The sequence below is a fragment of the Castanea sativa genome, chromosome 2 (genome assembly GCF_040712315.1).
Source record: "Castanea sativa cultivar Marrone di Chiusa Pesio chromosome 2, ASM4071231v1".
NCBI lineage: Eukaryota > Viridiplantae > Streptophyta > Magnoliopsida > Fagales > Fagaceae > Castanea > Castanea sativa.
The window spans coordinates 40,085,886-40,110,999 of record NC_134014.1 but is presented as its reverse complement, the minus strand read 5'-3'; the positions used below and the strand labels follow the sequence as shown (position 1 = coordinate 40,110,999).

Here is a 25,114-nt window from a genome sequence, read left to right as displayed (position 1 = left end):
AGTGATCAAACTTTCACTCTTTCTTCTCAACTCAGCAAACCCACTTCCACCTAAACCCCCACATCACAACCCAGCCATAGCCACCTCCAAATATCCACTACCTAGTAACCATGATCACTGCTAGATACCCACTGCCCAGCCACCATAATCATAATCCATCATCGCAAGATCAACTCACTGAGACCCACCAAACTCATAGCCCAGCCATTGTGATCACAACCCAAACCCTCGCCACTGTTACCAAACCCATCAAGAAAAAACCCAACAACCCAAAATTGCAAACCAATTGGCAACCGACCACCACAACTCAATCAACAAACCACCAAAGGCTCTCGCCTTCCTCGCCGGTGCGGGTTTGTGGGTTGTGCCATGGGTTTGTGAGCTTTCTCTCTACTCTAACCGATCTGCCATGGGTTTGTGATTTGTGATGTGGGTTTGTGTTTTGTGGTGGTTGTATGGAATTTGGACCGGCGTTACTTTGATCTTTCTTTTTACTCTATCTTTGTGGGTTTGTGTTTTGTGTTTTGTGATGTGGGTTTGGTGGATCGGCTCTGCTTCGGTGGCAGTGTTTCGATCCGGTGTTTTTCTGGTGGCTGGGTGTCTGATTCGGTGGGTTTTATATGGATTTTATAAGCACCACCGTCGGCGAAGCAGAGAGGAGATGAGGGATGTCGAAGAGAGAGAAAGAAAGAAAAAGAGATATTATTTTAATGAGAGAAGAGAGAGAAATTTAATAAAATATTATTATTTTTAGCTTCTTGCTACAGTGCACAACCTTATAGCACTAGCAATGGTGGTGCTAAATAGCTATATTGCTATTTTTAGCACCACTAATATTTAAAATACATGCTACAGCAATGATGCTATAACTAAAATTTTTTAGCTACTTGCTATAGTGCACTGCCATTTATGACTGTGCACCGTAGCTCAAAGTTAAAAGCAAATAATATTTTTTATTCCCCAACTTTCATTAAAATAAAATTTCTTTCTTTTTTCTATTTATTTTTTTCCTCCTCCGTTTCACTCATTCTCTCTTTTTCAAAAACAAAACTCTCACCTCACTCTTAATCTCCCGCCCATCATCCTTCTCGTCAAACTCTCACCTCCAATTCATCCATCATTCTCATCGTTTCGGCTGGCATGAAGCTTAGTTTTTCTTTTTCTATTTCCTTCTTTCTTTTAGTGATGGAAAAGAGAGAACGAACTGAGGGAGGAAAGCGAAAGAACTTTTAGAAAATGAAGACTATAGACTCACCTATTTGTACTCTCTAAGTGTTGCGTAAGCTCGTAAACTGAAGGAAATAAAAAGAAGAATGGTGCAAACTGGGAAGAAGGAAACAAATAACTAAAGAAGAAGAATGAAAAATGAGAGAAGAAAGTATATTATATTATTATGGAGTGGAGTTTTTTTAAGGTCTTGTGGTGCAAATTAAGGGCCCGTTTGGTACATGTTTTTAAAAACTAAAAATTGTTGTTTAAAAAAATTTGTGGAAATACGTGTAAGTGAAAAAGTGTGTAAAAATACGTAAAATGTTGTTTAAAAACTGAAAATGGTTGTTTGAAAACACGAACTAAACACCTCCTAAACATTGGAAAGTGAAGCCTTATATTTTAAAAGTGGATGAGATGAGACATGAGAATGACGGTTGGCATGTGAATTAAGAGAAAAATACAAGAAAAGAAAAAGAAAATTTTTTTAAAATTTTTGTTGAGTTAATATTTTATATAATAAATGTTACTTTTACAATATTTTACAATAATTTCGTAACAAGTTTAGTTGTTAAGATATTAGAAATTGTTTTAGGCCAAAAAAAAAAAATTGTATGTGTGTGTGTGTGTGTGTATAATTTGGGATTTAAAAAATTATTGTTACATTAAATGATTATTTGCAATTAGGTGGCGGTGGCGGGGGCGGTCGTAGAGGCGGTGGTGGGGGTGGTTGTGGTTACGGTGGTTGTGATTGTTGTTTATTGTAGTGGATATATTATTTTATTATAATAGATATATTATTTTATTGTAGTAGATATATTATTTTATTGTGATGCTTATATTATTTTATTGTATTGAAAGTTAAAATAGATTCACTGCTGCTGGATGTTTTGTAAAGCGAGTAGATAAAATAGATAAAATAACTTTTTTGTGGTGTTAAATAGCTAAATTTTTAGCTCCACTTCTGTGAACGCTCTTAATTAATAACTGTGTACTATAGCAAGAAGCTAAAAAATTTTAGCTATGGCTCCACTATTGTAACATGCATTTTTGTGTTTTGGTGAAGCTAAAATAGCTATATAGCTATTTAGCTTCACTACCGCTAATGCTCTTATATCCTCCTGCTTGAGAAAGGTGGGAGATCCAAGAGCATTACATACACTTAAGGCTATCACAATTTTGTCAGACCAGTGCTTATGCAACCATGAGGTGCAGATGGTATCACATACTCAAGTCAAATTCTAAAAGTAGTCAAATTCTAAATTTTTAGCTCCACTTCTGTGGATGCTCTTAAATAGTTGTGCACTGTAGCAAGAAGCTAAAAAATTTTAGCTATGGCTCCACTATTGTAACATGCATTTTTGTGTTTTGGTGAAGCTAAAATAGCTATATAGCTATTTAGCTTCACTACCGCTAATGCTCTTATATCCTTCTGCTTGAGAAAGGTGGGAGATCCAAGAGCATTACATACACTTAAGGCTATCACAATTTTGCCAGACCATTGCTTATGCAACCATGAGGTGTAGATGGTATCACATACTCAAGTCAAATTCTAAAAGTAGCCTGAAACATACTGTTTCTGGGCAATTAATCATGAGGGTCAAACTGTAATAGTGTACAATTTTGCTTTGCCATGTTATCCTGCCAGTATCATTTACTGCAAAATTAGTCTAGAGAACATGTTACACTGATGATTTATTTGCATATTATTAATCTACTTTGTATTTGTTGCGGCTATTTTCACTTTTGCAGCCAGTGGCATCTGAAATATATTATATGGTGTACAACCTACATTAGAAATTTTTTTTGTCCTTATTATTACACAAGGAAGGTGAATAAGCATGTCTTAATTTCTTGTGCCTCAGAATTGATTCTGTGTCAAGATTGGTGGCTATTCTATCTTCTTAAATTCCCTCCTCAATTAGTTGGGTTCTACATTTTTTGCAGGTTTCGTAATTGCAATCTCCTTTTCATAAATATCTGGTATGTTTTGTCATTTTCTTTCTTTAATAGTTATATTTGGCTATATTATTATCTCATACTGCATGATCCATAATATTATGCATTTGAACCATTCTGCATGGCAGATGGCACTATGTGGATGTAGGTTGTGGTACCTGTCCTGGGGGTTGATAAATCTATCCATTCTTATGCTTTGATTGGATCCCATCAAATAACAATCAAACCCCTGCTTTATATGCTTATAAAGGAACTTAAGCTTCCAATATGATCTCCCCTATTAGTTGACCAAGTCTTTCAAAAGTTTGATGGATAGAATGATTTGGCCATTTCTTCACTCTCATCGTTTGGGCTGTACTCTAACTTTTGTGTGTGCCTTTGAAACAGTCTGTCTATGAGATGGGATAAAACTTATTCAGTCCTGTGAACTTTTGATGTTGTTGATAAACTCGGTAGGCTCACTATAAGGTGGCTTTGCTTCCTTTATTTATGCTTAAAATAGAGAATTACACTTGTCACTTGAGCGTCTGGGGTAGTGATAGCTTTCTCATTAATCTCAAGTGGAGCAGAATATTTGAATGTTATTCCTTTCTTACTATTGGCTGGTGCTTTTATACTATTCCCAGTAATTAAAAGGTGGAATACTTTTGATAAGAAATTAAAAGGTGGTATTACTCTTTCTTTTTCTGTGGTCATTGTCAGTTCATAAAATGTTTCCTGCATGTCGTAGAGCTTTTCTGTAACACAACAAATTTTTTTTGTTCATGACCGTGTCCAACTTTCAATGTCAATTCCAAATTTTTGATGTTCATGACTGTCTCCAACTTTTAATTACTAGGGTAATGCCCAGGTAGGGAAGCCATTTTGGTTGCTCCCTCCTACCCTTTTTTGGTTATCAAAAAAGAAAAAAGAAAAAGAGACTGTCCAACTCCAACAATTCAGCATTCATTACTGGGCTTACTTGTTCAAAGTGATGGCTATGGTGTATTCTTAATTATTCTCCCACGAGAGGGATATTGTATGACTTATTATTTAATTAGAATGATTCATGAAAGAATATTCTAAAATACCCTATTGTTTGTGCTGTCCACCATGTGGATGCCATTCCACATTAAAGGAAGGCGGATGCTGTTTCAACTGAAGTTGTATTTGAATTATGCTTTTATTTGATTAGAAAAAGGATACTCGAACAGTTTGGAGGGTAAGATAATTTAGGTTGTCGTTGGTGCTTATGGACGGGAGATTTCTGTCTACTGATGGTATGCCATTGTGGGATGAGTATCGTTGTATGATGTTGTAGCTATTCGCATATCTTTATGATGAATAATAGTAATTCTAAATAGGAAGGGAGACACATTTCACCACTTAGTATGGGATTAGAGTAGAAGAACCTATATAATTGTGCATGCGGTCTCATGTATTTTTCCTGTGCATATGGGAGTTTTTGTTCAATGCATAACCACAATCTACTATTTGAAAACATAGAAAGGAGACATATATATATATATATATATATATATATTCCAAGCACTCAATCTTGCTCAAAATCTAAAGGGATGTTAACTTTGTGAATGATGGCTGTCATAAATTATTAGGTGCAATATATCCATGTTTGCCCTATGTACCCCAAAAAGTATATCATTTATTGCCCATTAAATGCAAGTATAGTTAATGGGTGATTTAGATGAAAAAAAAGTACAGTTAAAGAATGAAAATTAGGGTGTGTGAGCCACGTTATTTCAAACCTGAAAGGCCTTAGAGACTGGGAAACAGAGATTACCCCCAAGCCTTCTCTACCACTATGAAGCACGGGTGCGTTTTTGGATTCGAGTGCGGGTGCGGGTGTAGGTGCGAGTGCGAGACTCGGTAATTATTGAAAAAATAGGGTGCAGGTGCGACAATTAAAAAATTATTAAAAATATTTTATTTATATTTTTAATATATTGCTAAGCATACTTTTTCACATTATATAAACATATACCAAATATATATAATAACTACAAATAATTTGACAAATATATAATAACTATTAACTAAATAAAATTCAAACCCAGTGTCACAAGACTCACAAAATTACAGATAGCTTATAAAAAAAATTAAAAAAATCAATTCACAGATTCACAATCACAAATCACAATGAGTAATAACTATTAACTAAATAAAAAATCAAACCCAAGTCACAACATTATTACATTACAGCTTATATAAAAAATTAAAAAAGCAAATCACACTATCACAGACACATTAAGTAATAGTCAGAGCATGTGAGAGCTATGAAAAACTAAGATTAAAAGCTTGAGATTTATACCTGAGCTTGTGGACTAAGGTTTGAGATAAGGGTTTTGTGGTTTTTGTCCAAACGGTGTGTTTTGCACCTTTTTTTTTTATTTCGGCCAAACAGTGCGTTTCTCATCTTTTTTTTTTTTTTTCAATTTCGGCCTGAATTGGCTGGTTCGGTGCCGGTATCAGTGGCTGCCGCCAATATGAACCGATTTGGCCCGAATCGGTGTGGATCGACTCCATTTCGCGTGCATCGGCCCAACTCGGCGCATATCGCGCTGAGAAAAAAAAAAGGGACGCGACACTGACGCGCAGGCAACGACGTCTCTTGCGAGTCGCTGCGTCGGACGCGGGTGTGGTGGCCGTTCTGCCGCGTCCGTGCATCCCAGCTCTACCATCTCTAGACAATAAGGGTGCGTGAGCCACATCATTTCAGACCTAAGAGGCATTGGGCTGAAACGGGATAAACCTCTGTTGTATCCAAAAGTATAGGACCATGATCATATCTTACAATGGCCAGGTTCTTAGGCTTTTCAATTATTGGGAAACTGAAGGAGGTTAGAAAAAGATTAACAGAGTGGAATAACTGAATAAGGTTGTTTTTGGACGGGTTGACAAAGCCATTGCCCAAAAGAGAGATGATTTGCAAGTTATTCAAGCAAACGTACGCAATGAAGAGGATGTATGTGGTGAACAACAAATTAGGGAGCAACTAGAGGAGTTGATGCGAAAGGAAGAGAGTATGTGGGATTAGAAAGTCAGGAGTAATTGGGTCGTTCAGTGGATAGAAACACCAAGTACTTTCAAGCTATGGTAAGGAAAAGAAGAGTGGTCAAAAGAATTGTTCAATTGAAGGGAGAAGATGGAGAATGGTATGATGGTTCCAGCCAAATGGAGCATTGCAGCATTTCAAAGGAATTTATGGGAAATGGGAGAGCATGCAATAATGTGAGATTTTGCGACAGCCTGAAGGCCTCAATCTACCAGCATTCACTGAAGATCGAAAAGCAGAGCTAGACAGGCCAGTTTCACTAGAAGAATTTTATTTTTTTTTTTTGGATTAGTTTCACAAGAAGAAATAGAAGTCATTGTGTTTCAATCAGGTCCAACCAACGCTCCTGGACTGGATAGACTATCAATGGTTTTTATCAAAGATTATTTCAGTTTACATGATAGCCTAGCAGCAACGGCATCCATTGTAGTGCTCAATGTGTGTGGTTTGAACCCTACTCCCCCCTTATCTACCTATAAAAAAAATTAAAAAATAAAAAACCTGGGGAGCAGTGAGGCCTGCAGTCACAACAATGATTCAAGTTCTCTTCCATTCAAGTGCTCCTCTGAGTATGCAAAAGACCAGTTGAATAGCATGACTAGGCAAAGCCAAATTTGAGAGGAGCTTGATGGATTCGCAGATCCTAATCACAACGAAGGGTGTTTGGAAGTGAAGCAGGGTGTGGAGTGGTAGAGGATTTGTTGCTTAGTCAACCATAGGAACCCAAATTTTTGGTGGCTTCATAAGTTTCAAACCTTGCAGTAGGAAGATAACTAGATTGTTGGCTATTAGGGGGGGGGGGGGGCACTGCTACAAGCTAAGAGCTCAGGGATTTTAAGAACTATTCTTCTATTACCTTCTAAAGAGATCCAAAGTTTTGTTGTAAATAGGGAATGTTGGCCGTGGTAAGCATCATCCGTGTTGGAAGACATCTGTCATCTAGGATGTTTGAAGCTGCAGATGGCTTTTTTGTGGTTCTGGGTGTAGCTTTTGCATCAGCTTGCATCTTAGGCTGCGTTTGTTTTGGGAGTAAAAAGAATTCAAAAAATATTTTCCACCACCAGGGGTGTTTGGTTTGGCCGGAAAACTAAGTCAAATGGAAAATCATTTCGTTGATGGTAAAATATGAAAGCTTGAAGTGTAAAATAGATTACACTTCTATTTTACCTCTTAACCATTTCCAAAAAAAAAAAACCAAACCAAGAGAGAAAGAGGCCTGTAACCTGAACTTGAGATCGACTTTACCGTTGTCTGGGCCGTGTCTCTCACTGCCAATCAAGCAAAGCTTGACTCCACCGCCGATCTGCCCTGTTTCTCTCTTCCTCCCTCTGCCACCCATGTCACCTATCTACCCTTTTTCTCTCTACCCATGTCAAGCAAACCACTGCAAGACGAGCAACCCACCGTGACCCAGTCACCTTTGCCGCTCGATCTTGCCTCCGCTGCCTCTAGATCGAACCCAGTCGCCTCTCTCTCTCTTCCTTCTTCTCTCAATTTGATCGGATTTGATGAATTTTTTGGTTTAGTTTTGTTTCTTTTGCATTTATCTATTGAGAAATGATATTATATATTTGTTTGGAAGCTGAGAAAATGTGAGCATCAAGTAGAAAATGTGTTTTTTATAGTATTTTCAAGAACACAATCAAACACTAAAAAATATTTTTCAAAGTATTTTTTAAAATACCACCAAAAACCTGAAAAATATTTTCTTTTCTAAAAAATATTTTACACTTGGAAAACATTTTATATAGAACCAAACACAGCCTTAGCCAAATTGGCCTCTAATTGTTATCTAAACTTGTTTTTTTCATTAAGGGAAAAATGAAAATAATAGATGAGACTTATAAATGTTAGTTACAAACCTTTCTTAAAATGATGTTATTATTTTCTAACAAAGTATAATTTATACAATATATTAGATTTTCTACATTAAGCTACTTATATTTGTTATTTGAAAGTGTTTTAAATTTTGTAAGTTTTTTTTTTTTTCAATGAAACATAATTCAATTTATATTCAATTATTATATAAGGTGAGATATTTTATGAATAATGTGATAAATGATTGGAATTTGTTTCTAGTGCTCCTTACAAATGGTTCATCCTTCATACATCTTGAATGACATAAGAATGAAACAAATATAAGTAAATTCATCACTTATATATTAAAAGCGAAAAAACCATTTTGGTCTCTATATTTTGAAGTTACTGTCGATCTGATCCTTATATTTTGGCAGTTATCAATTTGGTCACAGTTATTTCTAACTTGCCATCAATTTAGTCTCTACTGTCAACTCACAACGAAAAATACCTTCATGGCAAATGGTGTACACTGCTACCACACTTAAAGTTTATGTTGTTTATAAAATAATATTAAAAATGACATCTCATCATTTTAATAAATAAAAATGCCGCGTCATGAGCTAATAACAAGGATAAAAGAAAATTTCATGAGCTAATAACAAAGAAAAAAGAAAATGAAGATCTGCTAAAGACCAAAATAGAAAATTTAATTCCCTTTTATATTTGTTTATTTTCTTGCAATCCATACACACAGAAACATCGAAGATTTGCTATTGGAATGTGAAAACTAAAAATATGAAATAAAAGACCAATGGGTGGAGTCATAGTTTCAGTCTGGTGGGTGGAATTCAAGACTTGGGGATTTTAGTTGATGGTGCAGTCATGGTGAAAGTTGGAGGGTTTGAATTTTTGCTTATATTAAAAATATATATATACAAAAACTTTAATAACATATGAAAATTTTAATTTTATCAAGAACTTATCAAAATTATTCTAAAAATGTGACATAATTGTCGTTGAATTAGTTGGATCGAGATGGACCAAATTGGGCCAAATGGACTGAAATGTTGCTCATGTGACTTAACAACAGCGTAACAACAATAAATACTATATTTCAGCCTTTAGATATTATATATAGATAATATGGGTTTGTAACTTATTAAGCTTTGGCTAGTAGTTGTCATGTTCTTCAATGGTATCTAAAAAGAAAAGGAATTTATAAAATAAAAATAAAAAACAACCAGATTTTGCTCCAAGATCATGATATTATTTGCTTTGTCCTCCTTTCGATTATATGTTTCATTCATTTCCAGAGTCTAATGGAGTCATAGTACAAATCATTATCATCTTCCTATAGTTAGAAAAATGTTGTGTGCCTATATGCCTCTTAGTAAAAGAAGCTTTTTGTATGCCTGTTTGTCTCTGTAGTAAAAGAAGCTTGTTGTTGTTGTATGCCTATTATGCGTCTCTGTAGTAAAAGAAGCTTGTTGTTGTTGTATGCCTATTATGCGTCTCTGTAGTAAAAGAAGCTTGTTGTATGCCTGTATGTCTCTGTAGAAAAAGAAGCTTTTCAATTATTAACTCCCATCACGATAATCCGTCTCATCATAGATTTCCTCCTAAAAGAACAAAATGGATAGGAGTATTAATTTCTTGAGGGTATGAGAAGAGAAGAATTAAATAAAACAAAGTTCCTCGTACCTGTAAGACCTCTTCAATGACGTCTTCCAATGTTATGATACCAATAGCTTCCCCTTCTTCGCTGAAATTTGGAAGTAGCTCATCATTGATATGCAGGACTTCTGGGTGGAAGTCCATCAACCATTTCTTGCTCTTGGTCTTGGATAATCCTCTATTCATTGATAAACTCTTCAACGTCTTAAGTGCTCTCCTGCTCTTTAGACTTTTCTCTTGAGGATGCCTTTCAACATGAATGTCCACCCTCACTTCTCTTACTAAATTTATTGCATATTCAAGTAATGCAAATTAGCCCTGTGGGAAAAATTAATATGAACTATGGACAGCGTAAACATGGCACACCATTGCATAAAGTTGGTGCTTACCATCAGTTGGGTTTTCAGTTGATGGCTGCTCTATTTGGTTGCCGTGCTCTCCAACAACAACAGCCATATGGCTATGACCTTTTTGAAACTCATTTAGTAAGACATAGAGAGGCATATTTTCTGACACCCTGGTAGGCAATACCATGTACACTATACATCAATTTCATATATTTTAGAATCTGAACAAGGGATATATTTGAATATTATATCACTCTTAAGCCTAACAAGATATTTAAATACTTAAAAAGATCATGAACCTAGATCAACCTCATCCTCCACTCTGGTTTTTTTTTTTTTTTTTTAATTTTATAAATAGGTTAGTCCATCAAGCTTTGCTGGATTTTTCACTCTGCTGTGTATTTTGAGATCCCTTACTTTTCAGTTAACTGGTTAACGAAAAGCATTACAGTAGTCATTTTGCTGCATCACACATTTAGATACAGAATATGTACATATACATGTGATATGTTGTACATATATGTAGGTAGTACCTTAATATTCATCAAAGGAAAAATACCTCAAAATCTTGCGAATAGTGACATTCTTTGCAGGTACTTCATCAGCTGGATGGACAGTTAATAAGTTCTTCACCTATAATTCAAAAATATACATAGTGATTGAGACTTGACATCTAAAGTGAGCAATATATTGCTCCTTATTTTGTTTTTAGGAATAAAGTAGACACAAGAGGCAAGTACCTAACTGTGTATAAATTGCTGAATAAACAACTGCATAGAGATTGTTAGATAACAGTACGTAAAATTTTTCCTAAATAGGGAAAATATGAGAAAAATGGAGCAAACGATGATGATGTTAGTGAAACTACACATGTACTGATATTTGGTATACAGATTCCAGAATCAAAACCAAAGGATGGTTCAAAAATGCAGTGTTGCAGTTGGAGACAAGGATACAGGATAATTAACAGATTTGTCAAATCATTAGTTATTATATTGTATCACATAAAGAACTAAAACAAATCACTTTTCTTCTCAAGACAAACTGTTCAAGTAAAGTAACAAACATGTACCAATATAAGTCCGATGATGTTTCTTGGTTGCTCATAATATACTGGCACTCTGCTATGCCCTTTCTCCAAAATTTGCTTCATCAAATCCCTATATACTCGCCAGATAGAGAAAGACATTTAATCATCATAAGGAGATTGATAAATGTAACTTGTTTCTTCATTTACAAAGACTCATCAAACCTGTCAAGTTTGGCATTGATGTCAATTGCAAAAGTACTAGATATAGGAGTCATTGCGTCCCTTGCTGTTTTTTTAGTAAGTTCAAGTGCTCCTGCAATGATCATTGTTTCATCTCGTGTCAGTTCTCCACCTTTTCCAGCCTGCATACCAGTTAACAATAAGGCTATTACTGAATCAATAGGCAGAAAAGAAAGAGTTGCAGTGGTTTAAATGAAGAACACCCCCCCCCCCCAAAACAAAATGATTAAAATGCACTGGGAAAATTTGATTCATTTAGGCTCCGCTTGGGAGTTCATAAGGGAAAGGAATGGAATGGAATGATCATAAGGGAATGGAAATGAATGAAATGGAATAGAACGTATTTAAGTAAGAGAAATGAATGGAAAATAATGGAATGGAATGGAATGGAATTAAGTAACCTTGATTGGATGTTTTAAAATAAAGGAATAGAAATGAATGAAAATGAATGGAATGTAAGTAATCTTGTTTGGGAGTAACATGGAGAGAATGGAATGAAATCATTTTATGACAATATTACTATTAGACCCTTATTTTAAAATAAAGGGTTGAATATATAGGGATATTTTGGGAGTTTTAGTAAAAAATTCATTAAATCTAATTTCATTCCCTCTCATTCCTCCCAATTTCAGGGGAATGAAAAATTGAGGTTTTAAGGGAATAGAGAGGAATGAGTGTTCCCTCCTATCCATTCCATTCCCTCCCACTTAAACTCCCAAACAAAGGAATGGACTTTCTATTCCCTCCATTAAAACTTCCAAACAAAGGAAGGGAAGAATATTCTAAAACTATTCTTTTCATTCCATTCCCTCCTCCCAAGCGGAGCCTTAGTAAACAGACTGATAAAACAAGTAGTAAATGATTTTTGTAATTGATCCAATAATGTTGATGCATGTGAAAATATATACCTCATTACTGTGCAAATCAACTAATGTCTTCAGTTCAGCTCGACGATAAAGTGCATCATAGTCTTTCCCCAAGAAGCGATCTAATAGCTGGTAAAATTTCACCAAGAACAAGGATCATTCATGTAGACAATGACATATGTATTGAATTAACATTATATTGGCACCTTGAAGAGAATTAAAGGGATTTATAGTGAACCAAAAAATATCACCTTGCTTATTGGATAAGCAACAGGAAAACAAATCCAAACAAGTATCTGGACAAATGGAGCCACTACTGCACCAATTGCCAAACCATATCGAGTGCAAACAGCCTGGGGTAAAATCTGCTATAAAAAGTTCAGATCCCAATTAATGTTAAATTAAAATGATAAACTAATATCAATTGCAGCATTGCAGCCCATTTTGCATGATGATTGATGAGTGCATAACAACTCACCAAAACTTTTACATATCTTTTGGTCTACTTCTTGTTCGGGGACATGCATTTTTGCACACATATATTTTCTTGCCTTACATAACTAAGTACATACCCCAAAATAAGAAACTAACCTCACCAAACAAAACTACCAAAGTTACTGAAATAACGATGGCACCCCAGGCTGTGACCAAACTATCCAGAAAAATTGGAAGCGTCTGAAAAAATAAGACATCAAGTACATTTATGATTCTAGCTTTTAAGTCTACAATATATGTTGTTTACATTGTTTCTGATAGCACTTACCTCCATTGCAACAGCATTGCAGATTAATAGGGTGCAAAGCAATAGATGCTGCCTTCTCACAACTGGCAATATCTTCGCTGTTATGACATAGTGCTAGGCTATAAGTGCATACAATATAACACAATGCTCAAACAAGTTCCCAATCAAGAAATAGAAAACTAATGAAACTAACAATACCTCGTAACTTGAAAGTTGAAAGTATTACTATGAAGTATCCATGTCTCATGTGATACTTACGTACTCATACATATATATTTGGCTAAATATATGTAGCACTAGAAGAAAATGTAAAATGTAATTTCTTTTAGCACTCAGAGAATTATTACAAGAGGGAAGGAGAGTGATGGAATGAATTACCAGCATGTTTACGATCACTGGGTGTTCCAGACTTGACAAGAACTTCAAGTTCGACCAGGCTCATCGACATGAGCCCCAACGTGAGCCCAGACATGAGTCCAGCAAACAATACTAGCAAAGTTATAAGTATTATCCGAATGATAAATGCTGTTTCACAACAGCTATACTCTACAGCCATTCAATTCCCTTTTTTATTAATTCCCCTTCAATTTCTTCTTCTTCTTTGAGTTTTATAAATTGGTTTTAGACCCTTGAAGAGACAGTGTCTTCTAAAGGACAACCATATATACTGGCATAGTGTAAGTCCAAATATATTCTACTTATTGCACTAAGGCCAGAATGAAATCAGATTCGACCCACTGCTCTTTTGGGTGCCTTTAGTTTGATTGAATCTTCTGGAACTTACTTTTTCCCTTCTTTTATTTTGCTTCTCTCTGAAGAGAGAGAGCTTTTGACTGTCACTCAGAGAGAGCAGCATAAGAGTTGACATGGACAATATGCATATTGCATACTCAACTATATGACCAACAACGTTGGTGAGAGAACACTACGGGGAGTAAGTAGTAAATAAATGCTCGCTCCCCAAGGTGTTCTCTCCCCAACACAAAGTTGCCCCAAATGGCCAATTTATAGATCCATAAAGTCGATCTTATTGAGGAGAATATGATCCCCACAAGTGGAAATGTGATTGAATGAGGACTATATTCCTGCTTAGTGCTTATGATACCTTCTAGTAGTCACATAACCAATATTTCATCTTTTGAGACTTGAGCCTGAATAAAAAGAAATCCCTATATTAAACAAGAAGAAGAACAAAACTAAATCCAATTCAGCTTTATGCACTATAATATTTTTAAGGAAAATGTCAAATTTATAACAAATTTTAATATAACAATTTTATAAATTAAATAAATATTTTAATTACCATTAATAAATAAATACTTCAACACATATAATAATAACTATTTTAGTTACCATTTTGTAATTGATGACATGTCAATTTATAAAGTCTACTTAGTAAAACTTGTAGTATCCCTAGCATAATCCCATTTTATAATACTCTTTTAATTAAAAAAAACTCAAGCAATGTTGCCAAGTAAAAGAAAAAAAAAATCAAAGAAATGAGGGAACTTGAGTTGAGAGAGTTTGTGTATACATGAAACATGAAATAAGATTAAAGTCACCTATAAACTATGTGGTTTTGGATTAGTTTTTTACTAAAAAAATTTTATTTGCTAAAAGTTGGCAAAATTATCATTGTATTTAGAAAAAATCGAGACTTTAAAAAGTTTCACACAAGCAAATAAGCTAAAAATTTAAACTTAAAAAAAAAAAATTATCCAAACTCATACAATATATATAGCTTTAATAATGAAATATAACATGTTAGGTAAGGGAAAATTGAAAAAAAAAAAAAAGTGAATAATTAGGAATAAAATCTACAATAATCCTAAAGAAGAAGTTTCAAGTGGATCTTTTTGCTGTCACAACTTGGTCGGTTTGGAATAGAAAAAACCATGACAACCAGCAATCCCACTAGAGCAAGTCAGTCATCTCGCACGGGCTGATCTAGATGAATTCCAAAAACTTTGCCTAAAAATAGAGCCGCTACCTTCTACCTCCACCAAAATAGGTTGGCTCCCACCCAAAGGGGAGTGGTACATAACTCATTTTGTTGGAGTGATCTTTGAAGACTCAGATGAAGCCAATATTAGGGTTTGTTTGGGATCTATTTATTTTGCTGAAACTGAAATTTTTTTTGCTAAAAGTACAGTAGATAAAAATAAAAATTAGTTGAAATAGTACCGTGAGACTCATGAATAATATCAAAAAGTACAATAGGGCCCATGAATAGTAACAAAAATAAGCTGAATAATAAAATAAGTTAGCTGAATAATAACTTAGTGTGGTCATTCGTAACTTGAAATGACAGGTTATAAGGTGTCTCAAAGAATTCCACTAACCATATTTTTTTGGAGATGGTAGAGGCTGCAACAAAAAGAGCAAATCCAATTTGCATTAGAGATTAGGATAGATAAGACAGAAGTTGAGGGAGACTCCTTGTTAGTTATGAATGCTCTATGTGGCTCAAATGTCTAGTTCTCACTAATCAACATATTATTTACGAGGCACTGATAGATGTTAGAGATTTGGGTTTCTTCTTATGTATGCTAACAAGCAATATGATAGTCCGTGCTCTTGTTAGGAAAGCTATTTTCTCTCCTCATTTCTGGTCTAGATAGAGTTTAGACATTGAAGACTTATCTAATGCTAATTTTGTACTAGTTTAGTAAGATTTCTTGACATGATTCTCAAAAGAGAAAAAAAAAAATTTTAAAAAAAGGTACTTACACTCGTCTCCCTTTAAGTATTAGAGAAATGACATTTCACCATAAACCTAAAGGGAGAAAACACTCTTGAATAAATTAACACTTTCCCCATTTTGTTTATATTAGTAATGATATAAAGTTTATATATTTTTTTTATTATAAAAATCTCTTTATAAAACTTTATCCATGGTTAGTAAAAAAATAACCGATAAATCTAGAATAAAAATGCAAAATATATCAAGTACAATAACACTTGTAACCACAAATCTCTCCATAACCCATTAAAAAAAGTAAAATTCACACTTAATATTTTAAAATAAACTTTAATTAAAATTTTTGAAACAATAAATTTTGGTTATAAATTAAAATTTTATAAGGGCAGGTTAGTGCACAACATTTTTAATATTAATTTAACAAATTTTGGTCCATATATGTCAAGAGGGGCAAAGTGTTTTTCCCCTTTTAAATTTGGGGTGAAGTATTATTTTTTCAAATTTTGAAAAAGGGGAGTATAATTATAAAAAAAGAAAATCTAAACTACTCAATATTACTATTAATATGGTAGATTCATTCAATAGTATAAAAACATTTATATTTTAAAATTGCTTCTCAAAGTTTTTTTTTATGGACAATTATGATCCATAGATACCCATACCTTATTTTTTGTTTGGGTTTTGTCAAGTTATCGGGTTCGGATCGAAACCAATATTTCACACACTGACACAGTCGTGGACCAAACAATCGAAGAAGAAGAAGGAAATTGTGTAGATTGTTCAAATGATCAGAACCTCAGGAACCCCAGTGACCTTGAGGTCTCTAACCCAAACCTTAACCTCACTCTGTTCAAACCAAACTCACCCTCATCCTCTGCCTCATCCCACTCTCTCTTCTTCTTCTTCTTCTTCTTCAATTCGCATTTGCACGTCGCCGTACTCGTCGTCGAAGCAGAAGAAAGAGAAAGAGAAAGAGAAAGAGGAGGAAGGAGGCGACGTCGTATCTCTATTCAACAGGGACCCAGATAGCCCTCCTCAGCTCTTCGTGGTCCAGCCCCGACTCCGACCCGATACCTACTTGCAGGCAAAGCTCAACGAAGCTCTCTGCCTCGCGAACTCTCTCGAAGAACAGAGAGATGGCTACTTCCTCTCCGATTTCTTCGACAAGTCTTTGCCTCCACATATTCTCGTTCAAAACCCCGCTGCCAAATCTCGCAAGCCTCGTGCTGGTCTCTCTCTCTCTCTCTCTCTAACGTTATATTGTCATTTCTGATTCTGACTGAGATTGAAACTGCTCGTCTTTTCGCTTTTGTAAATATAAATGCAAACTAGTCGATAACCCGCGCGATGCACCAAAGAGTCGAACAAAAATTTTAAATTTTTGCTTTGCTTAAAGTGGTGATCACTTGACAATGAAAGTTACAATTTAAGAGGAAAAAAAAATATTAATACCAATTTTGATAAGTCCAACACCAATAATAATTTGGTATTTCTTTGCTATCGTAAATGATTTTTATAAATGTAAATGGGTTTATGTTAGAATTTGTGAGTGTTTGTGTATTCAATTGCTGGGTCTATAAATGTGTGCTTTTTATCTTAATTTTTATGTGTTTATTTTGTTTCAGACACGTATTTTGGACCAGGGACAGTGGACACAGTTAAATGCCATCTTTATAATGCTGAATCAAAGGCAAGAGACCTTAAAATTTTCACCTTGATTGTTTGCTTTTCGGATTTTGTTCATGGCATTTGTAGCATACGTGATTCGATTGAAGAAGTTTTCAACTTTACATAAGCTTTATATGAATAGCAGGGTGAAGTGGATGCTGTTTTTGTAAATGCGATACTGTCTGGGATTCAACAGCGGAATTTGGAGGTAAGCCGGGTCTAAGTACAATTTTGAGCTTTTAGTGCCTTGCTTATGTTTCTAAAAAGATGGATTTTGATTGTGCATTTCTTATATATACTCTCATTACGAATTGCAGCGAGCATGGGATAAACCTGTACTGGACCGTGTGGGACTTATAATAGAGATATTTAATGCTCATGCTCATACCAAGGAGGGGAAGCTACAGGTATTCTAGGTAGCTTTTACTTTAATGTTTCTGAATTTTTTTGTTAGGTTTCAATTTGATTGTGTGGGAAGAACTGCTTCAAAGATAATTCTTTTTGGGTGCTCTTTTGATCTTTACAGGCTGAATTAGCAGCTCTAATGTATAAGAAAACACGACTTGTTAGAGTACGTAGCGCAGATGGACGCTTAACTTTTGGAGCAGCTGGAGAAGCTGAAGTCGTTAGTGCCCGAGGGTTAGTACATTGCCAAAATTTGTAGTGACACAGTTGGTAATTACATATGCACCCAGTAGATCTTGAATCCACAGCCTCACCCTTCATGTTGCTTGTAGAAGGGGAAGTGCTGTCATTTGAACTAAAGCTAATTGCGGAAAATGTAGTGAAACAAAGCTGAGTAATACATTTTAAATAAAAAAATATTTCTCTATGCTACCGAGTAGATGTTACTCACACTCTTGTCTACTTAATGGCCCTTCAAGGAACGTGTTCTTTTTCTTTTGAAAATATTTTTTAATTAGTATTTTGGATTTTAAGAATAATCTGTGGAACCTGTTTACTTATTGTTGCTTCAACAAGATAATAAACAGGTCATACCCAGTACACACAGCTCTTGCTTCTGCAGGGTTTAGGAAGGGTGGTTGATAGGCAACCTTATCCTCTATTTTGGAGAGACTTTAGAAATGGCAATAGACCAGAAAATGCATGTGTTGTAGATTTCATCATTTACTTGATCCAAACCATACACACATTTGGTGATATTACAATGTGAAGTCACTTTCTTTGCTTCTTGAGACCAAGCTTATTTGATAAATGTTTTATGGTGATTGGCCATTATAGTTTCTATATACTTTAACATGAATTCTGTAGTGTCATGTGAAAATGATTTCATGTACATAGCAAAGCTAATTAAGAGTTTTGACTTCTGTATTGGCATAAATTCTTAGATTTGGAAAGGTCAGTCTTATAAATTCTAAATGGACAAGCTCATTTTGCTTGATGTGAAGAAAATTTGAAGTAATTGCCATTTATGGTTTAATGTAAACTAACCGTACTATTTGGACTCACCTACTTTGTGTAAATTGCAACCTATGATCAGAAGTTGCAATTTTTGTCCCAATCTTCCCTATGACATGGGACCAATGAGCTATAGCTCAACTAGCACCTCCTCCCCTCACAAGTGCTCAATGGAGGATGAGGTCATGAGTTCAAGACCCATTGGGTGCTTGTGTAACTTACCAATAATAAAATAAAATAAAAAAGAAAACTTCCCTTTAAACGTGGGGAGATTGGTCTCAGACAAACTGACCAGGTTAGAGATTTTACTTTGGGTTGAATTTGGAATGACTTCTAGTTATAGTTCTTAATGCTGATTTCCTACTCTCATTCGCTTAACTGGAAAAGCTGGGCTAAAATAGAATCTGTTACCCCTCTCAAAAGTGTGGCTTAGATTATCTTACCCCCTCCCTCAATGGTCCTTGACCTGTCTTCTCCTTCTTTCTTTTTTGTTTATTTTTGTTTTGTTTGGCATTGTATTGTATTGTATTGTATTATTTTTGGCAGACAAATCTAGGATTCTTTGTGGCATCTTGATATATATATATTGATTTGAAAATTTTTTCAAATAGGGTACAAGAGGATCTCCAATTGCACTTCTCTAAAGCTTTGTTTCATCAACTAAGCTGTAAAGTTTATCCCTTTTTTTACTCTTAATTTTATTTGACATAATTTTTGGTTGCTTCATGCCCTTTTGATGTAACCCTTTGTCTCTTAAGTTTTAGGACATAATGTATTACATTCAAGAGGTTTTTTTTTTTTGGCGCGCGGGGGAGGGGGGTGTTAGTTTTGCAATTTTGAAGGTCAAAGTGCTACATTTTTTTTTTTTTTTTTTTATGGTAAATCTTATTGAAAAAAAAAAGGAGAGACCTTAAGTATAATGGATGCACACAGCACACACAAAGGCTCACCTAAAGAATACAAGGTGCTATGTGGTTGGTGCTAAATATAAACAATCAATCTCCCATATTCCGTTTGTATGCACATTTCCATGTGTTTCATTTGGTTTATCTTTGAATCTTTGAACAACTTTTGATCTAAATGGGGTACAATTACAGGAGAGGAAGTGGGGGGCGTGGCTTTATAAGCGGTGCAGGAGAAACAGAGCTTCAGCTTCAAAGACGAAGGTTTGCCCAAGATACTATTCTCTTAAATTTATAACAATTCCTAGATGCTATATATTGTACCCTTTTTTTTCCTGGTTGAGTGGTGGCTGTAATCCTGTGCCTGGTGAAAGTTCTAATCCAAATGAATGTGCTCATTATTGGGAACTGTGGAAGGTATCTGATTGAAACTTCGGACATTTCATATAGTAACATCAAAGCAGGTGCTTGCATCTTCATGTGGGAACATAAGCTGGTCAAAGACCTTTGCTTCACCTTACCGAATGTTTGATGATGTTCATTTGAAAGGATTTACAGCCTTTGATTTATTTAGATTTCCACCATATGGAGTTTCATTGCCTATGATATCTACCTTGAACCTGTTGTCAAGTATGTATATGAATTTGGTTAAGTAATCAATTCCTAAAACTTATCCTGCAGCAGCATTTTGTTTAGCATTTCAGATGGAGCCTTACTGACTATATAGTCTATCTGGTTAATGAAATATGAGACTCATTTGGTTTCCATCTATGGTTTACTGATTATATTGACTTGCATTTATTCATAAGTCCACTTAATGGCACTATAATTGCAGAATTCTAGACCGGAGAAGCTATCTGTTATCACAGATTGAAGAGGTTCGTCGTACTCGAGCTTTGCAACGTGCTGCTCGCAAGAGGCATGGAGGCTCAGATGGTCAGGGCTTAGCTACTGTAGCTGTAATTGGGTACACAAATGCTGTAGGTTGTCTAAATCTAATTATACTTGGTCCTCATAGCTACTATGCATGTCATCTAAACAAGATATGTTTACTTTTTTATTTATATATATTTTGACATGTTTTTACATTATTTTGGTAACCAGGGAAAATCGACATTAGTTAGTGCGCTTTCAGACAGTGATCTGTATAGTGATGCTCGGTATTTTATTCTCTTGTTGACTATATTATTCAAATTTACTTTCCATGTTTTACTTAAGCTGTTGACTTCTGATATCCCTTTTCCCCCATTTGTCTGACTGGAGATGTGAACTTATATTTTTGGCAGATTGTTTGCGACAGTTGATCCAAGATTAAGAAGTGTTGTTCTTCCTTCTGGGTAATATTTTCAGTAATGAGTTAAATGTTTGCTCTCAATTTTAAAATGAAATTTATTGTTCACCTTTCTAATGTTTTTATTCCACTAATCCAATTGAGTGTATGTTCAGGAGGAAGGTGCTTTTTAGTGATACAGTAGGATTTATATCTGATTTGCCTGTTCAGGTAATGGAAAAGCTTGCACAACTGCTTTGTGGTTATCACTATTTTTTGGTCACTAATACATTCTAACTTTGTAGTTAGTGGATGCGTTTCATGCAACTTTGGAAGAAGTGGTGGAAGCTGACCTGCTTGTGGTATGGTTTTAATTGCCTGTCCTTTCATTACTGTAGATCAGAATCACTTAGATTTATCACATAGTTCATTGCTCTCCTTGCTTTGTTAAACAAATGGGTAGGAGAAGATAAAATATGAGAAGAAAAACAAGATTACTGAAGTTTACTGAGGGTAGTCAATTTTCTTAATAGATTTTATGACAATATGATGTGTTCTCTTTGGGCCTGGCTCCCTTCCCATTATATATCCTCCCATTTTTAAACATATGAAAGTCACGTGGCAACCAATAAATCTAAAGGTTAAAAAATATACCATGTCAGACAATTTATTTCTCACCTTACAGCACACTCTACCTCTTCACCTTTCTCTCTCAGTGCTTCGACGAACTCAAACATGCTGAACTAAGTTGCACGGACACGGACACGGGTACGGATACGCGGGTACGGCAATTTTTGAAAAATAAGGGTACGACACGGCATGAGTACGGCAATTAAATAATTAATTAAATTTTATATTTAGGCATATTTTTTAATATTTTTAGACATAAAATACTTTTATGTCTAGAATTTAAATTATGTAAGAACTAAAAATAAGTAAACTAACACCCAAAGTAGTACAATAATATACATAAAATGTTTAGAGTACAAACCAAAAGTTTAAATAGGCTACATTCAACATCAAACTAAAAACATAAAAGGAAGGGACAGAGTTTAAATAGACTACATTCAACATCAAACTAAAAACATAAAAGGAAGGGACAAAGGGCATGACGATTGTCTATGGAGCTCATCAACTCGCCGATTGGCCTGATCTAGCACCGGCTAGGGACAGAGGGCAGCGGACAGTGGACAGAGGGAGGGTTGGGCTGTGGGTTTCACGGTGATGATTTCTCACTTCTCACTTCTCACTTCTCACTTCTTAGACTCAAGCTTTTTTGTTTTTAGGGTATATCACAAAATCAACGGTAATGATTTGTCCATCTGTCAAAATCTGTGAAATTTTTTTTCACTGCTGGTGTGTCCACCATGTCCACGCTGTGTTGGAGACCGACACGTGTCGGACACCGGTACTTTTACAAAAATGGCATGTCGGTGCAACCTAGATGCTGAATCACTTTCCTGACGAGGTTGAGGAAGGCCCACTCATGAGCTTCTCACTCTCAACTTCTGAGGCAAGAAAAGGCCAATCTATGAATTCAAATGGGAGAAATGATTATTTATTTTTGTGTGTTTTGTTTATGTATGCTTGTATATGAATTCTTTCAAATTCAAAATAATTGGAAAGCTGGGGTGTGTGGGTCAAATGGAAATGAGTCTACTAACCTTCCAATCAACCAATTTCAGATACTAGACGTTAAAAAGATTTCTACTTCTCTCTTGTTCTACTGAAGATTTCTTGTAAATGGGTCCAAATCGGTGCTCCATTTATTTCTCTGGTAATGGATGCATGGTGGTGGATGTTGTAGCAGAGAGAGCCATGGTGCCATGGTGGTGGCATCTCTGAAAGCCCCGGTACCATTCCAATGGCTCCTTGTCATTGGTGTGGGCAGTGGGTTTGCCAAGGAGGCTGCTGAAGGAGTTGGATTTGGGAAAGAGAAATAAATTATTTTTTGAGGTGGCATGTTTTTGACCTTCAGATTTATTAGTTGCCATGAGTCTTTCATCTGTTTTAAAATGGGAGGCAATGGGAGGATTTTTAATGGGAGGGGAGCCAGACCCATTCTCTTTAACTGCTCAGGAAAAAAAAAAATCCTTTTGAGATGTTATGACAATATCTGATATTCTCCATATCCAGTCAATTAAGCCCTCATACGGTTGTCTGAGCATGAGAGCATGAAATATATAAAAGAAGGTATTTACTGTATCACTTCAAAAGTGTGGAACCATATATGGTTCCAGCATGTCTTATGTGGCTAATTTGGAAGGAACGCAATGCCCATACTTTTGAGGAAATTGAGAGACTTGTAGACTGTGTAAAGTCTTTGCTACTTAGGACATTGTTTGAGTGGTCCCGGATTTGGGAGTTTACGCATTGTCATTCTTTGATTGATTTTCTTAATTCTGTTAGTCTCTCTTTTTGATTGGTTTGTATTCTTTTTAGTGCAGTGAGTTTACTATCGTGAATTCATTGTGCTTTCATTATCAATAAAGTTGTTATTACCTATAAAAAAAAAAAAGGTATTTACTATATCACATGTTGCCCTAGAGGTGTCTTTAAAGAAACAAGAAAATGACCTCATGGGGGTGGCCTCCCTTGTAATTTTATTGGTAAACTTCTTTCACTTCTTCGGTTGTCTTGCCAGTCATCTTTTAAATATGATTCGTTAACAAAACCAAATTCCCTATGGGCTTTGTCATGGTTATATTAGAACAAAACATATAACGCTATACAATATGATGTGCTTCACCTTTATTTCTTTGTCACCTTGCAATACATGATATAATATTGGTAAACAACAATGAAATTAATCAAATTATAGTAATTCCAGGAATTAATATTAAACATGATACATGATATGAACATCTGATATATTTCTTTTTACTTGCAGCATGTATTGGACTCTACTGCCCCTAATCTTGATGAGCACCGGTCAACAGTGTTGCAAGTTCTTAAGCAGTTAGGGGTATCTGAGGAGAAGCTTCAGAATATGATTGAAGTTTGGAATAAGGTATTACTATTCAATCTTCTCCTCTTTTCCACCCACTCCAGATTAGAAGGATAAACTGGGAAAAAATAAAAAAAAAAGGAGGAAAAGTTCTTAATAGTTTGCTCTCTTCTGATTTTTGAGAATTGCTCAGATTGATTATCAAGAAGAGGGCATGAATGATGGTGAAGATGACTTCATCAGTTCCTCAGAAAAAGAAGATGATATTGCATCTGATCTATCAGCGGAAGAACCAGTTGATGATTATGATGATGACATTGTGTCTGAACAGTTACCAGAGTCTCTTGCAGAGACCTTGGATGATGAACCGGGTGAGTACTCAGATGGCTGGCTTGATGAAGAGAATCCTAGTGAAGAAAGTCTTTTGGGATGGGCTCAGCATGACCAAAAAAGCGAGTCCTCTAAAACTTGCATAACGGATAAGGATTTGCAATCCCAGGGTCCACCTGGTCCGCATGTCAGAACATCTGCCATCATGGGAGTTGGTTTTCAAGAGTTGCTTGAACTTATTGATGAGAAGCTAAGGATCCAAGACAAGAAGACGAAGGCCCAAAGAGTAGTAGGAAGAGGATTATTTGAACGAAAATGGAGGCCCCCTCGCACAGAGGACGATTCCATTGCAGTTGAGCAGTAACATGCATTATCCTATACGTTATGTGGATCGTTCTTCTTTTCTAGCTTAAGGCTTCATAGTCAAAATGCCTATTGGTACACTTAATTGGCAACTTAGAGAATTCTTCTCAGCTTCATCATTTACAGTTAAAGCAGCTGGCTTGGGTGGTAGGAGAAACTGCTCAATAGCTTGCCCAGTTTTCTTAATCTGTGTATTAATGTCTTCTATTTATGCCTTCTTCAGCTTCAAGCTGAGCTAGCCTCGAGAGTTCAATTTTTCTTTTCAATTTTGGAAACACAACATTTATCTAAATTTTGGAAGCGACTTCTTTGTATTGAGTTTTTTTGTACCTATATAATATTGAACTTTGGAGTGCCCAAAGTGTACAAAAAACACAATAATATGTTAAAATTTTCGTACAATTTATTAGGCAATAAATTATAATAAGCTCTGTAGCAAATCTTGGCATTAGATTTATTCCGATATTGTTGAAATTCCCACTTCCCAACATTGGGCTGTCTGTACTATGTAATTCTCCTTTGAACGTAGAAGAAGTCTAGTATCATAACTTGTGCCACAATTCATCACGAGCGAGTTGTGGTATCACGGTCGCCC

At 35.4% G+C, this 25,114-nt stretch overlaps 2 protein-coding genes across 4 annotated transcripts; one reads left to right on the top strand and one right to left on the bottom strand.

Moving 5' to 3' along the window:
- Positions 1–9,494: 9,494 nt before the first annotated feature.
- LOC142625899 (DUF21 domain-containing protein At2g14520-like) lies at positions 9,495–13,475 on the bottom strand. 3 transcript variants are annotated; one of them, XM_075799646.1, is made up of 11 exons: positions 13,298–13,475; positions 12,941–13,017; positions 12,769–12,852; positions 12,429–12,542; positions 12,220–12,306; positions 11,294–11,433; positions 11,114–11,201; positions 10,601–10,674; positions 10,084–10,211; positions 9,722–9,975; positions 9,495–9,639 (listed from the first exon to the last, which is right to left on the bottom strand). In XM_075799646.1, exons 1-11 carry the CDS (start codon positions 13,473–13,475, stop codon positions 9,598–9,600), a joined length of 1,266 nt encoding a protein of 421 aa, XP_075655761.1. In that variant the 3' UTR covers positions 9,495–9,597. The 3 variants fall into 3 exon arrangements, with proteins under 3 accessions (XP_075655761.1, XP_075655762.1, XP_075655763.1); XM_075799647.1 differs by having other exon boundaries at positions 9,722–9,969; XM_075799648.1 differs by having other exon boundaries at positions 9,722–9,966.
- Positions 13,476–16,291: 2,816 nt separating this feature from the next.
- Positions 16,292–24,946, top strand: LOC142625898 (GTP-binding protein At3g49725, chloroplastic). Its single transcript, XM_075799645.1, has 13 exons — positions 16,292–16,849; positions 17,246–17,310; positions 17,434–17,496; positions 17,606–17,695; positions 17,815–17,927; positions 19,805–19,873; positions 20,445–20,589; positions 20,714–20,769; positions 20,896–20,946; positions 21,056–21,110; positions 21,185–21,241; positions 23,770–23,889; positions 24,020–24,946. Exons 1-13 carry the CDS (start codon positions 16,405–16,407, stop codon positions 24,518–24,520), a joined length of 1,830 nt encoding a protein of 609 aa, XP_075655760.1. The 5' UTR covers positions 16,292–16,404; the 3' UTR covers positions 24,521–24,946.
- The last annotated feature ends 168 nt before the right edge of the window (positions 24,947–25,114 follow it).

Bases quoted from the DNA above. Each gene is read 5' to 3' on its own strand.
- LOC142625899 (XM_075799646.1), bottom strand. From the start codon at position 13,475: ATGGCTGTAGAGTATAGCTGTTGTGAAACAGCATTTATCATTCGGATA. The intron at 12,543-12,768 runs GTTAGTTTCTTA...TTTTTATAGCAG, and splicing joins TGGTAGTTTTGTTTGGTGAG to ATTTTACCCCAGGCTGTTTG. The intron at 9,976-10,083 runs GTAAGCACCAAC...CAATAAATTTAG, and splicing joins AACTGAAAACCCAACTGATG to TAAGAGAAGTGAGGGTGGAC.
- LOC142625898 (XM_075799645.1), top strand. From the start codon at position 16,405: ATGATCAGAACCTCAGGAACCCCAGTGACCTTGAGGTCTCTAACCCAA. The intron at 20,590-20,713 runs GTAGGTTGTCTA...TTTGGTAACCAG, and splicing joins TAATTGGGTACACAAATGCT to GGAAAATCGACATTAGTTAG. The intron at 21,111-21,184 runs GTAATGGAAAAG...CTAACTTTGTAG, and splicing joins TATCTGATTTGCCTGTTCAG to TTAGTGGATGCGTTTCATGC.